The sequence below is a fragment of the Mus caroli genome, chromosome 11, assembly GCF_900094665.2.
Source record: "Mus caroli chromosome 11, CAROLI_EIJ_v1.1, whole genome shotgun sequence".
Lineage (NCBI taxonomy): Eukaryota > Metazoa > Chordata > Mammalia > Rodentia > Muridae > Mus > Mus caroli.
Genome location: NC_034580.1, coordinates 64496120 through 64505777, shown reverse-complemented (window position 1 = coordinate 64505777; position 9658 = coordinate 64496120). Strand labels below are relative to the sequence as shown.

General features: G+C 47.4%; 2 protein-coding genes across 2 annotated transcripts in view; both read left to right on the top strand.

Annotated features, from left to right (window-relative positions):
* The first annotated feature begins 2253 nt into the window (after positions 1–2253).
* Positions 2254–4330, top strand: Slc35g6 (solute carrier family 35 member G6). The gene is made up of 2 exons (XM_021177674.2): positions 2254–2601; positions 3065–4330. Exons 1-2 carry the CDS (start codon positions 2533–2535, stop codon positions 4082–4084), a joined length of 1089 nt encoding a protein of 362 aa, XP_021033333.1. The 5' UTR covers positions 2254–2532; the 3' UTR covers positions 4085–4330.
* A 1229-nt stretch (positions 4331–5559) lies between these two features.
* Polr2a (RNA polymerase II subunit A) overlaps positions 5560–9658 on the top strand; it is a 26060-nt gene continuing 21961 nt past the window's right edge. Inside the window, exon 1 of the mRNA XM_021175565.2 lies at positions 5560–6073. Coding sequence (XP_021031224.1) covers positions 5981–6073 — 93 coding nt within the window. The 5' untranslated portion in view covers positions 5560–5980. The remainder of the gene's footprint in view (positions 6074–9658) is intronic.

The following is a 9658-nucleotide window of genomic DNA, read 5'->3' as shown; positions in this document are numbered from 1 at the left end:
CTGAGTTCGAGGCCAGCCTGGTCTACAGAGTGAGTTCCAGGACAGCCAGGACTACACAGAGAAACCCTGTCTCGAAAAACCAAAAAAAAAGATGGCTCAGTGGTTCAGAGTACTGTTGCTTTTTCAGATTCAACTCTCAGAACCCATGTGACGGTGCTTTACAAACACCTGTAACTCATTCCAGGGGAGTTAACACCTTCTTCTGACCTCCAAGGGCACAAGGCATATGTAAATGGTACACAAATATGCAGGTAGGCAAAACACCCACCCACACAAAATTAAATTTAAAAATAAGAATAAACAAACCGGGGCTGGCGAGATGGCTCAGTGGGTAAGAGCACTGACTGCTCTTCCAAAGGTCCTGAGTTCAAATCCCAGCAACCACATGGTGGCTCACAACCACCTGTAATGAGCTCTGACGCCCTCCTCTGGTGTGCCAGGAGACAGCAACAGTGGACTTAAGTATGATAATTCAATCTCTGGGCCAGAGTAAGCAGGGAATGAGCAAGCAGAGTTGACTGGAGTGAGAGGGGCCGCCCAGAGCGAGCACAGGTCCTAAAAATTCAATTCCCAACAACCACATGAAGGCTTACAACCATCTGTACAGCTACAGTGTACTCACATACATAAAATAAATAAATCTTAAAAAAAAAAAAGAGGCCAGGCAGTGGTGGCACACGCCTTTAATCCCAGCACTTGGGAGGCAGAGGCAGGCAGATTTCTGAGTTTGAGGCCAACCAGGTTTACAGAGTGAGTTCCAGGACAGCAAGGGCTATACAAAGAAACTCTGTCTCAAAACAATAACAACAACAAGCAAACAAACAAGAAAGAATAAACAAACAGAAAAGACAGCTCACTTGGTAAAGGCCTGTCACATAAGCATGAAGACCTGGGTTTGAGCCCCAGAACTCATGTTAAAAAAAGAAAAAAATTCTAGCAGGCGCTGGGAAGATATGTGTAAAGTGGCACATAAAGTGATTCCTAAGCCCCACATAAGGCCAGACTTTTGTAATCACTGTATTTGTAATCCTAGCACTCCCACAATGATGAGATGGAAGACAGAGATGGGAAAATCCCAGAAGCTCTCAGACCAGTTACTCTGAGTTTACAGAAGCACAGAGCAAAAGACTCTGTCTCAGATAGGGTGGAGGGGAGGACTGCCAGCTTCTCCACAGGCTTTCTGTGTCCCACACGTGTATGGCATACACACATTCTCCACAAAGGAAAGAAAGAAAGAAAGAAAGAAGAGAGAGAGAGAAAGAAAGAAAGAAAGAAAGAAAGAAAGAAAGAAAGAAGAGAGAGAGAAAGAAAGAGAGAAAGAAAGAAAGGAGAGAGAGAAAGAAAGAGAGAAAGAAAGAGAGAAAGAAAGAAAGAAAGGAGAGAGAGAAAGAAAGGAAAAAAGAAAGAGAGAGAGAAAGAAAGGAAAAAAGAAAGAGAGAGAGAGAGAGAGAGAGAGAAGAGAAAGGGAGGAAGAGAGAGGGAGAAGAAAGAAGAAAGAAAGAAAAGCCAAGGAGGGAGGTTGTATGCTTGTAATCACAAAGTAGAGGACACAGAGGCAGGTGGATCCCTGGGTTCTCTGACCAGCCATCTAACCTACTGAGCAACTTTTAGCCACTAAAGATCCTGTCTAAAAAATGAAAATATATCTGGGCAGTGGTGGCACAGGCCTTTAATCCCAGCACTTGGGAGGCAGAAGCAGGCAGATCTCTGTGTTCGGAGCCAGCCTGGTCTACAGAGTGAGTTCCAGGACAGCCAGGGCTACACAGAGAAACCCTGTCTCGAAAAAACAAAAAGAAAAGAAAAGAAAAGAAAAGAAAAGAAAAGAAAAGAAAAGAAAAGAAAAGGGCTGGTGAGATGGCTCAGTGGGTAAGAGTACCCGACTGCTCTTCCAAAGGTCCGGAAATTCAAATCCCAGCAACCACATGGTGGCTCACAACCATCCGTAACGAGATCTGACGCCCTCTTCTGGTGTGTCTGAAGACAGCTACAGTGTACTTACATATAATAAATTAAAAAAAAAAGAAAAGACAAAAAAGAAAAAATAAAAAGGTGGACAGAACATTAAAAAATAAAAAAAGCCTGAATTAAAATACCTAATGTTGCCCTCTGGCTTTTACACTCATAGGGACATGAACAGAAACAGAAACCAAAAAGAAACAATCCTTGTAAAATGACGTCAGCAAACATAAATGAAATAAACCAAGAGCAGCTTTACTACGGGGTGGGGGAGGGGAGGGGGAGAGAGAATGAGAATGAACTTGGACCCATAGCAACAAAGACAGGAAACAAGCCCGCAGTGGTGGTACACACTTAAAATCAGCCTGGACAACGTAGTGAACTCCAGAATAGGCTGGCCTACAGAAAGAGCCTCTTTACCCTCTAACCCTCAGATCTCACTCCAAACCAAAAAGAAACAAACCGATCCCCCAAATAAAGGACAACAACAAGAAAACCGAGTTGGAATCAATGAGAAAATAGTCCCTCGGGAAGGTTCCAGGGAAGGAACCTCAGCCCCACTCCAAGCAAGTCACAATGGCTGAAGCTCTGCACGGGACCAGGCAACCTGACCCAGGAGGAGAGGAGGAAGTCCAAGAAGAGATGGTGAGTATTTGTGGCAAAGGGGAAAAGTGGGGGCAACACTCAGTATCGAGGTGCTCCTCTTCCCTTCTTCCTCTAAAGTTCCCAGTGGTCCTGGAGATACCAACAAATGAAATTCATAATGGTGGACCCAAAAGTTCCTGGAGCCTGTGACATGATATGGATACACACAGCATCTAAAGCTAACTCCCATTCCTCAAACGAGCAGAGTATCCCTGGGTCCTCTATTTTTTCCACCCAGGAACAATTAACTACCCAGAGAAACATGAGGCTCCAGGACTATTCACTACCTGCCTCCTGCTTTAGATCCCCAAGGCCCACACTGTACCATTTCATCCATCTTCAGGCCCTTTCTAGCTCCTATGAGTCCCTCTACTATCCTGAAGGGTCCAAGGTTTCAGCCTGCCACTCACCCTACCCCCAGGCTGTGGTTGCTCTCCTGTCCAAGCTCCTTTCTCCCTAACAGGCTGCCAGTCATCCCTATTTCAACCTACCTGACTTCACCCAGCCATCGCCGCCCTCCACTCCAGCCAGCCTCCCCTCCAAACATCACCATTGCTGCGGGCCCTCCAATGCCACCAAAGGCCTGTTTGTGGCTCTGCTGGGTGGAGGCCTGTCTGCTGGCTTCGTGGGCCCATTCTCCCGTATGGCTTACCAGACCTCCCAGTTGCCCTCGTTGGAGCTGCTCATCTTCCGATGCCTCTTCCACCTCCCCATTGCCTTGTTACTTAAGTTCCGTGGTGATCCACTGCTGGGACCTCCTGATGTTCGGGTTCGGGCCTTCCTCCATGCCATTCTTAATGTCCTCAGCATTGGTTGCGCCTACAGTGCTGTTCAGGTGGTGCCTGCCGGCAACGCAGTCACTGTCCGCAAAGGTTCTTCCACTGTGTGCTCTGCCCTCCTGGCACTCTGCCTCGAGAGCCAGGGTCTCAGTGGCTACGCCTGGTGTGGCCTGTTTGGCAGCACCCTTGGGCTAATCATCATCGTGGGACCTGGACTAGGGACACTGCAAGAAGGGACTACTGGCCTCTACACAGCCCTGGGCTATGTACTGGCTTTCCTGGGAGGACTGGCACTGTCACTGGGGCTGCAGATTTACCGCTCTCTACACTTCCCTTCCTGCCTACCAACTGTGGCCTTCCTATTTGGCCTGGTGGGGCTAATGGTCTCTGTACCAGGCCTCTTTGTGCTGCAGACCCCTGTGCTACCCCAAGACACTCTAAGCTGGAGCTGTGTGGTGGCAGTGGGGCTCCTTGCATTGGTTTCCTTTGTATGTGTGAGCTATGCAGTCACCAAGGCCCACCCTGCCCTGGTATGTGCTGTCCTGCACTCTGAGGTCGTGGTAGCCCTCATGCTGCAGTATTACGTGCTCTATGAGACCGTGGCACCTTCTGACATCATGGGAGCAGGGGTTGTGTTGGGCAGCATTGCCATCATTACTGCCCAGAACCTCAGTTGTGATAAGGAAGGGCAAATGGAGGAATGAAATCAAACTTAAGGGGGGAGGGGGAGGGGGGACAGGGGTAAATAGGAGAGATGGGAATAAAAACCATGGGAGAACAAATGCCTGGCAAAGAACTGGTGTGGAGGACCAGTAAGATAGCTCAGCAGATAGAAGCTAACGCTACCAAGTCTGATCTATATGGTAGACGGAGAGAACCGACTCCTACAGATTATCCTCTCTATACATGCGCTGTGGCGTGCTTACACACAAAATAAAAAAAGTATTAAAACAAAAAACTGGTGTGGAGAGAGATGCCCTAGGATTCAAGGGTGACTTGGGACTAAATGGAGAGGGGAGACCGGGAGCATGTACAGGAACCAGGGTATGGAATTGGGGGTGGGAACAGGGAATAAGGGCATCACTCAGCAGCGAGTTCTCAGATCCAAAGGACTAAGGAAGCCTGGTAGTGGGTCAAGGGGATTAATCCCACAGGCAGGAAAGAGAAGAGCGCAGGAGATGAAGAACGAAGAATGCAGCTTGTCAGGCGAACAGCCAGCACTGGGGGAGGGGCGTGTTTCCTTTCCTTTGGGCGGTATTTTGCTTTCCTCAGTGGTGGTGCTCCCTGTCCGAGCGGTGATGTAACGCTGACATCAAGCATGAATGAATCACTGTGGTTGGCTGAGCAGTTGGCTTTGCTTTGAAAAGGAGTGGAAACATGCTCTTTTGGGAGATTCCCTTGAAACACTCAGCCGCCACCTTATTTCTGAAGTCGTCTGGAAGGTGTAGGGTTTCCTTGACCCCGAATTCCCCAAGGCATTCCTATTCTGCCCCACCACTAATCTGCTTTTCTCAGATTGTCGCGGTCGCGTGATCTGCGGCTCCTGGGTAGCAGCCATTCTTTCAGAATAGGCCTCCGGGCTCGGGAAAAGCTTGGGCTGAACATAGAGCGCCAGGGCTCCGTAAAGCTCTCTATTAGAGGACAGGCGGTGCCCCAACATCCTGGGGCCTCTCCACCAATAACGGCTACTTCCAATTGATTGGCCGCGCCATCTTGCCTGCCTTATGCATATTCAGCAGAGAACTGAATATTCATGACGAGGCCCGTCCTGTCCCCACCCCCCCCCCTCGCTCCCCGCTCCGGAGAACCCGAAGGGCCCCGCCTTCATTACCGATGCGTAGGACAAACCATTTTCCCGGTGAGTGTGGGGGGATACTAATGAGAGACTTTAGCTGAAAATGAGCCTGAACTCCGAAGCTGAGTAAAAATGGCCTAACTTTATCCTCCGTTCTGTAAGCCCTCGGCTTGAGTGCACGGGAAACCCGAGAGGGGGACGGCAGGACCAGAAACATTCTCCTCCTCCTGTCGCGTCAGAAAGAACACCCAACCAGGGAGCCGGAGCCTCAGCGTCAACAACTCCGCCGCGCGCGCTCCGTGTAGGTCGGTGCGGGCGGCCCCGTAGCGCAAGGGAGGGCGGGAAAGGAAGGGGCGGGACACAAGGGCGAATCTATAAAGGGCGTCACTCAGCCAGTTCTCTCCTCAGAAGCGCCGAGAGCGCGACCGGGACGGTTGGAGAAGAAGGTGGCTCCCGGAAGGGGGAGAGACAAACTGCCGTAACCTCTGCCGTTCAGGATCCCGGTTACTTATTTATTCGTTACCCCTTTTCTTCTTCCTCCCTCCCAAAACCTCCTCCTCTCCTCCCTTCTTTTGTTTCCTTTTTGGTAGCCGACGAATCTCCGGAAAGGGAGAAAAGGCTTTCTTTCAGCCCTTTTCGTTTCTCTGCCTTCCCCCCTCCCCCACCTTTCCCTCCTCCAGCCTTTCCCTCCCTATCCCGAGAGGTCTTTCCTGGTGGCCGCCCGAACGGGTTCTGAGCACTTAGGCGGCGGTGGCGCAGGCTTTTTGTAGCGAGGTTTGCGCCTGCGCAGCGCGCCTGCCTCGCCATGCACGGGGGTGGCCCCCCCTCCGGGGACAGCGCATGCCCGCTGCGCACCATCAAGAGAGTGCAGTTCGGAGTCCTGAGTCCGGATGAGTTGGTAAGATAGTCCGCCCGTCTCTCTGCTATGCCTTTGGCTGATGATCCTCTGGGAAGATGGGTCAGTGATGCTGATGTTGTGCGAGGGTCCAGCCTTCAGCTTCCCAAAGTTAAATTATGCCAGGACTTAAACAAGCGAAATGCTATGTCTGAGATGAGTGCTTGACTGAACAGAGAAGAAAGATGATTCCATACTTGAGCATTGCTGCGGTTCAACGAGACAGGGTTGAAAGTTGTACAGGAAATGGATCCCCAGTTTTAGTCCTTTCACCAATATTGAGCCTCCTGCTATGTGACAGTCACCAGGCACTAGGAACACAGCTGCACAATATAACAGAAACTCTACCCTCTAAAACACTGTGGGAAAAACAGCAGAGAAGAGAGCTTAAGAACAAAAAGAAATGAGCAAAAATAAGTGCCTAGATTAAAGCAAAATGAGGTAATGCTGTAAAAAATCATTGAAATTGAATGGTGTCAGGGTTTGGAAGACATACTTGCCAGGGATGGTGACATTCCCAAGTAATATCAGCCATCAAAGCTATTTTTTAGGTGGAGGAAACAAGTGTCATGGGACTGAGAGGGAAATAAACTTGTATTCTAGAGACTGAAAAGCCAGTGTTGGGGCAGGCAGGGTTAGTGGGTGGGGAGAGTACACTGAAGAAGCTTGGGATATTGCAAATTATTATCTAAAGGCTCAAAGGCTGATGTGAAGTGGGTGAGGATAAACAAGGGATAGCTTTTGGAGACTTGGACTTCTTCCTCCTGATAGGAATAGAGGAAAGATAGAGAGAGTGGAATTAAACAGCTGATTCTAGACTGAGGCAGTCCTGTTGGGGTAAGGGCTCAACTATAGCAGAACTCAAAAGAAAAAAACAGCCCTACATCAGGGCTGGTGAGATGGCTCAGCAGGTAATGACTGTTCTTCTGAAAGTCATGAGTTCAAATCCCAGCAACCATATGTTGGCTCACAACCATCTGTAACGAGATCTGACTCCATTTTCTGGAGTGTCCGATCTTTAAAAAAAAAAAAAAAACCCTACATCAGGTTTCTGGACATCCAAGACCTCACAGACCAACACAAAATAAATTCCAGATAATTAAAGTAATAAAACATTAAAGTACAGGATTTTAGGGGAGCTGATACCAGAGGACAAACCTTACATTAATAAATAAAGGTAAATTTTCTGATGAGCCTACAGTAGGCTAAGCATTGTACTAAAAGAGTAAGGCAGACATGGGCCACTTTATCAGAGGCTCTAGAACAGAACTAAAATAAGTATATTGGGAAACAAATTTGTACTGTGATGGACAGGGTTTGATTTTTCAGGGTTTTGTTCTGTTTTGCTTTTGAAGCAGGGTCTCTGTATGTAGCCCTGGCTATCCTGGAGCTCATAGCCTAGGCTGAATTTTGCTGTGACTGAAAGTCGGCCTTGTGCATGCTAGGCAAGACCACTTGGCTACATGTATTTGAAGCTCTTGGTATTTTGAAGCAGAATCTTCCTGTTCAGTTCAGGCTGCCCTGAAAATGATGATTCTTCTGCCTCACCTTTCTGAGTGCTTAGAGCATAAGCATGTACCATCACACCTGGCTTGGTTAGACTTTTTTTTCCTTTAACAAATTAAAAATAAAAGGGGGTGGGTTGGGGCTGGAGAGATGGCTCAGTGATTAAGAGCACTGACTGCTCTTCCAGAGGTCCTGAGTTCAATTCCCAGCAACCACATGGTGGCTCACAACCATCTGTAATAGAAATTGATGCCCCTTTTGGTGTGTCTGAAGACAGCAGCAGTGTACTCATAAAATACATCTTTGTTTTGTTTTGGTTTTGTTTTGTTTTTTTGAGACAGGGTTTCTCTGTATAGCCCTGGCTGTCCTGGAACTCACTCTGTAGACCAGGCTGGCCTCGAACTCAGAAATCCACCTGTCTCTGCCTCCCGAGTGCTGGGATTAAAGGCATGTGCCNCCACGCCCGGCTTTTTTTTTTTTTTTTTTTTTTAAANAAAGGTTTCCTAATAACAAGAAGAGTTTCTTAATCTGGTAGCAAAAATAATGAGAAGATGAGTGACCTCATGCATTATTGATAGAAGAATAAGTTGGTTAGCTTTTTGGAGATCATTCAGTCTTTAATATATCTTGACCCAGCATCATACCAAGAATTTGTTTATTTTTTAAATTGAGACAGGGTTTCTTTATCTAGTTCTGGAACTTGCTCTGTAGACCAGGCTAGCCTCAACCTCACAGAGACCTGCCTCCCAAGTGCTGCCACCACCACCTGGCCAGGCCAGCCTTTACCTTTGTGATGTTACCTACCCACTGACCTCTGTTCTGAGTAGCCCTGCCTCAGTCTTCCAGTAGTTGTAGAGATGTTTTCATCATGGTCCTTCCCTTCATGACGTCCTCTCAGGAGGATCCGTCCTCTCAGGAGGATCCAGACTCCTTGAGATCCTGCCCCTGCTTGCCTCTCCATCTTACCAGTCTCCTGGTAAATTAAAGAAATATTTTTTAGAGTTATTTATTTTATGAGTATTATTAATGTTTTGCCAGCATGCATGTATATGCACCACATGTGTCCCTGGTGCCTGAGAGTCAGAAGAGGGCATTGGGTCCCCTTAAACTGGAGTTCTTGAAGGTAGTGAGCCACCATGTGGGTGATGGGAATAAAACCTAGGTCCTCTGCAAGAGTAACAAGTGCTTTTAACCACTCTGCCATTTCTCTAGCCCTTCTTGGTTTCGTTTTGCAACTCTGACCTGCTTACCTTTTAACACTGCAAGTTTATTCTTGCTTCAGGGGCTATTTAATCAGTCTCTGCTGCTTAGAATAACACTGCCCAGACCTTATTGTCTGTTCTTCATGTTAGTGTGTTCTGTATTTAGATGTCCACTCAGACCATTTAAATAGCATCCTTCATTCTGTAACCCCCTACCCTTTGTTTTACTTCAATAGCCTGCCACTGTTTGAGGATTAATTTTCTTGACTTTGTTAGCATTCCAAGTAGTTCCTGGTGCTGATTTGCATGTAATTAAAATGATTTGGGTAAATACGTTTTAAGGTTGTTTGAAAATGACAATTGAAAGTCACCTAAATATTTACTAATGGGAAGCCTTTTTGAATACCTTAGGTCCTATCTTTAGAATAGAACAAAACTGCCCTATAGTCTAGATCCAATGTTCCCAAACTGCTGTCACATTTGAAGCACTGTAGCAAAGTCACAGGGGCACAAGGTATTCTGTACTCTAGAAGTATAGGTGCTCTGTACTCTACTAGTTGCAGGTGGTTCAGTTCCAACATTAGATGGCGCTGGATCCCATTGGATGACATCATATGTTTGGGGAGCTGAATTGTTTTTTGTTTGGTTTTGCTTGCTTTTTTTTTGTAGGGTTTTTTGGGGTTTGGTTTGGTTTGGTTTTTTTTTGTTTTGTTTTTTTGTTTTTTGGTATGTGTGGAAAAGGGTGGAGGTGGTCTTAGAGATCAGGGGATACCCCCCCCCCCCATCTTTTCGAGACAGGGTTTCTCTGTGTAGCCCTGGCTGTCCTGGAACTCACTTTGTAGACCAGGCTGGCCTCGAACTCAGAAATCCGCCTGCCTCT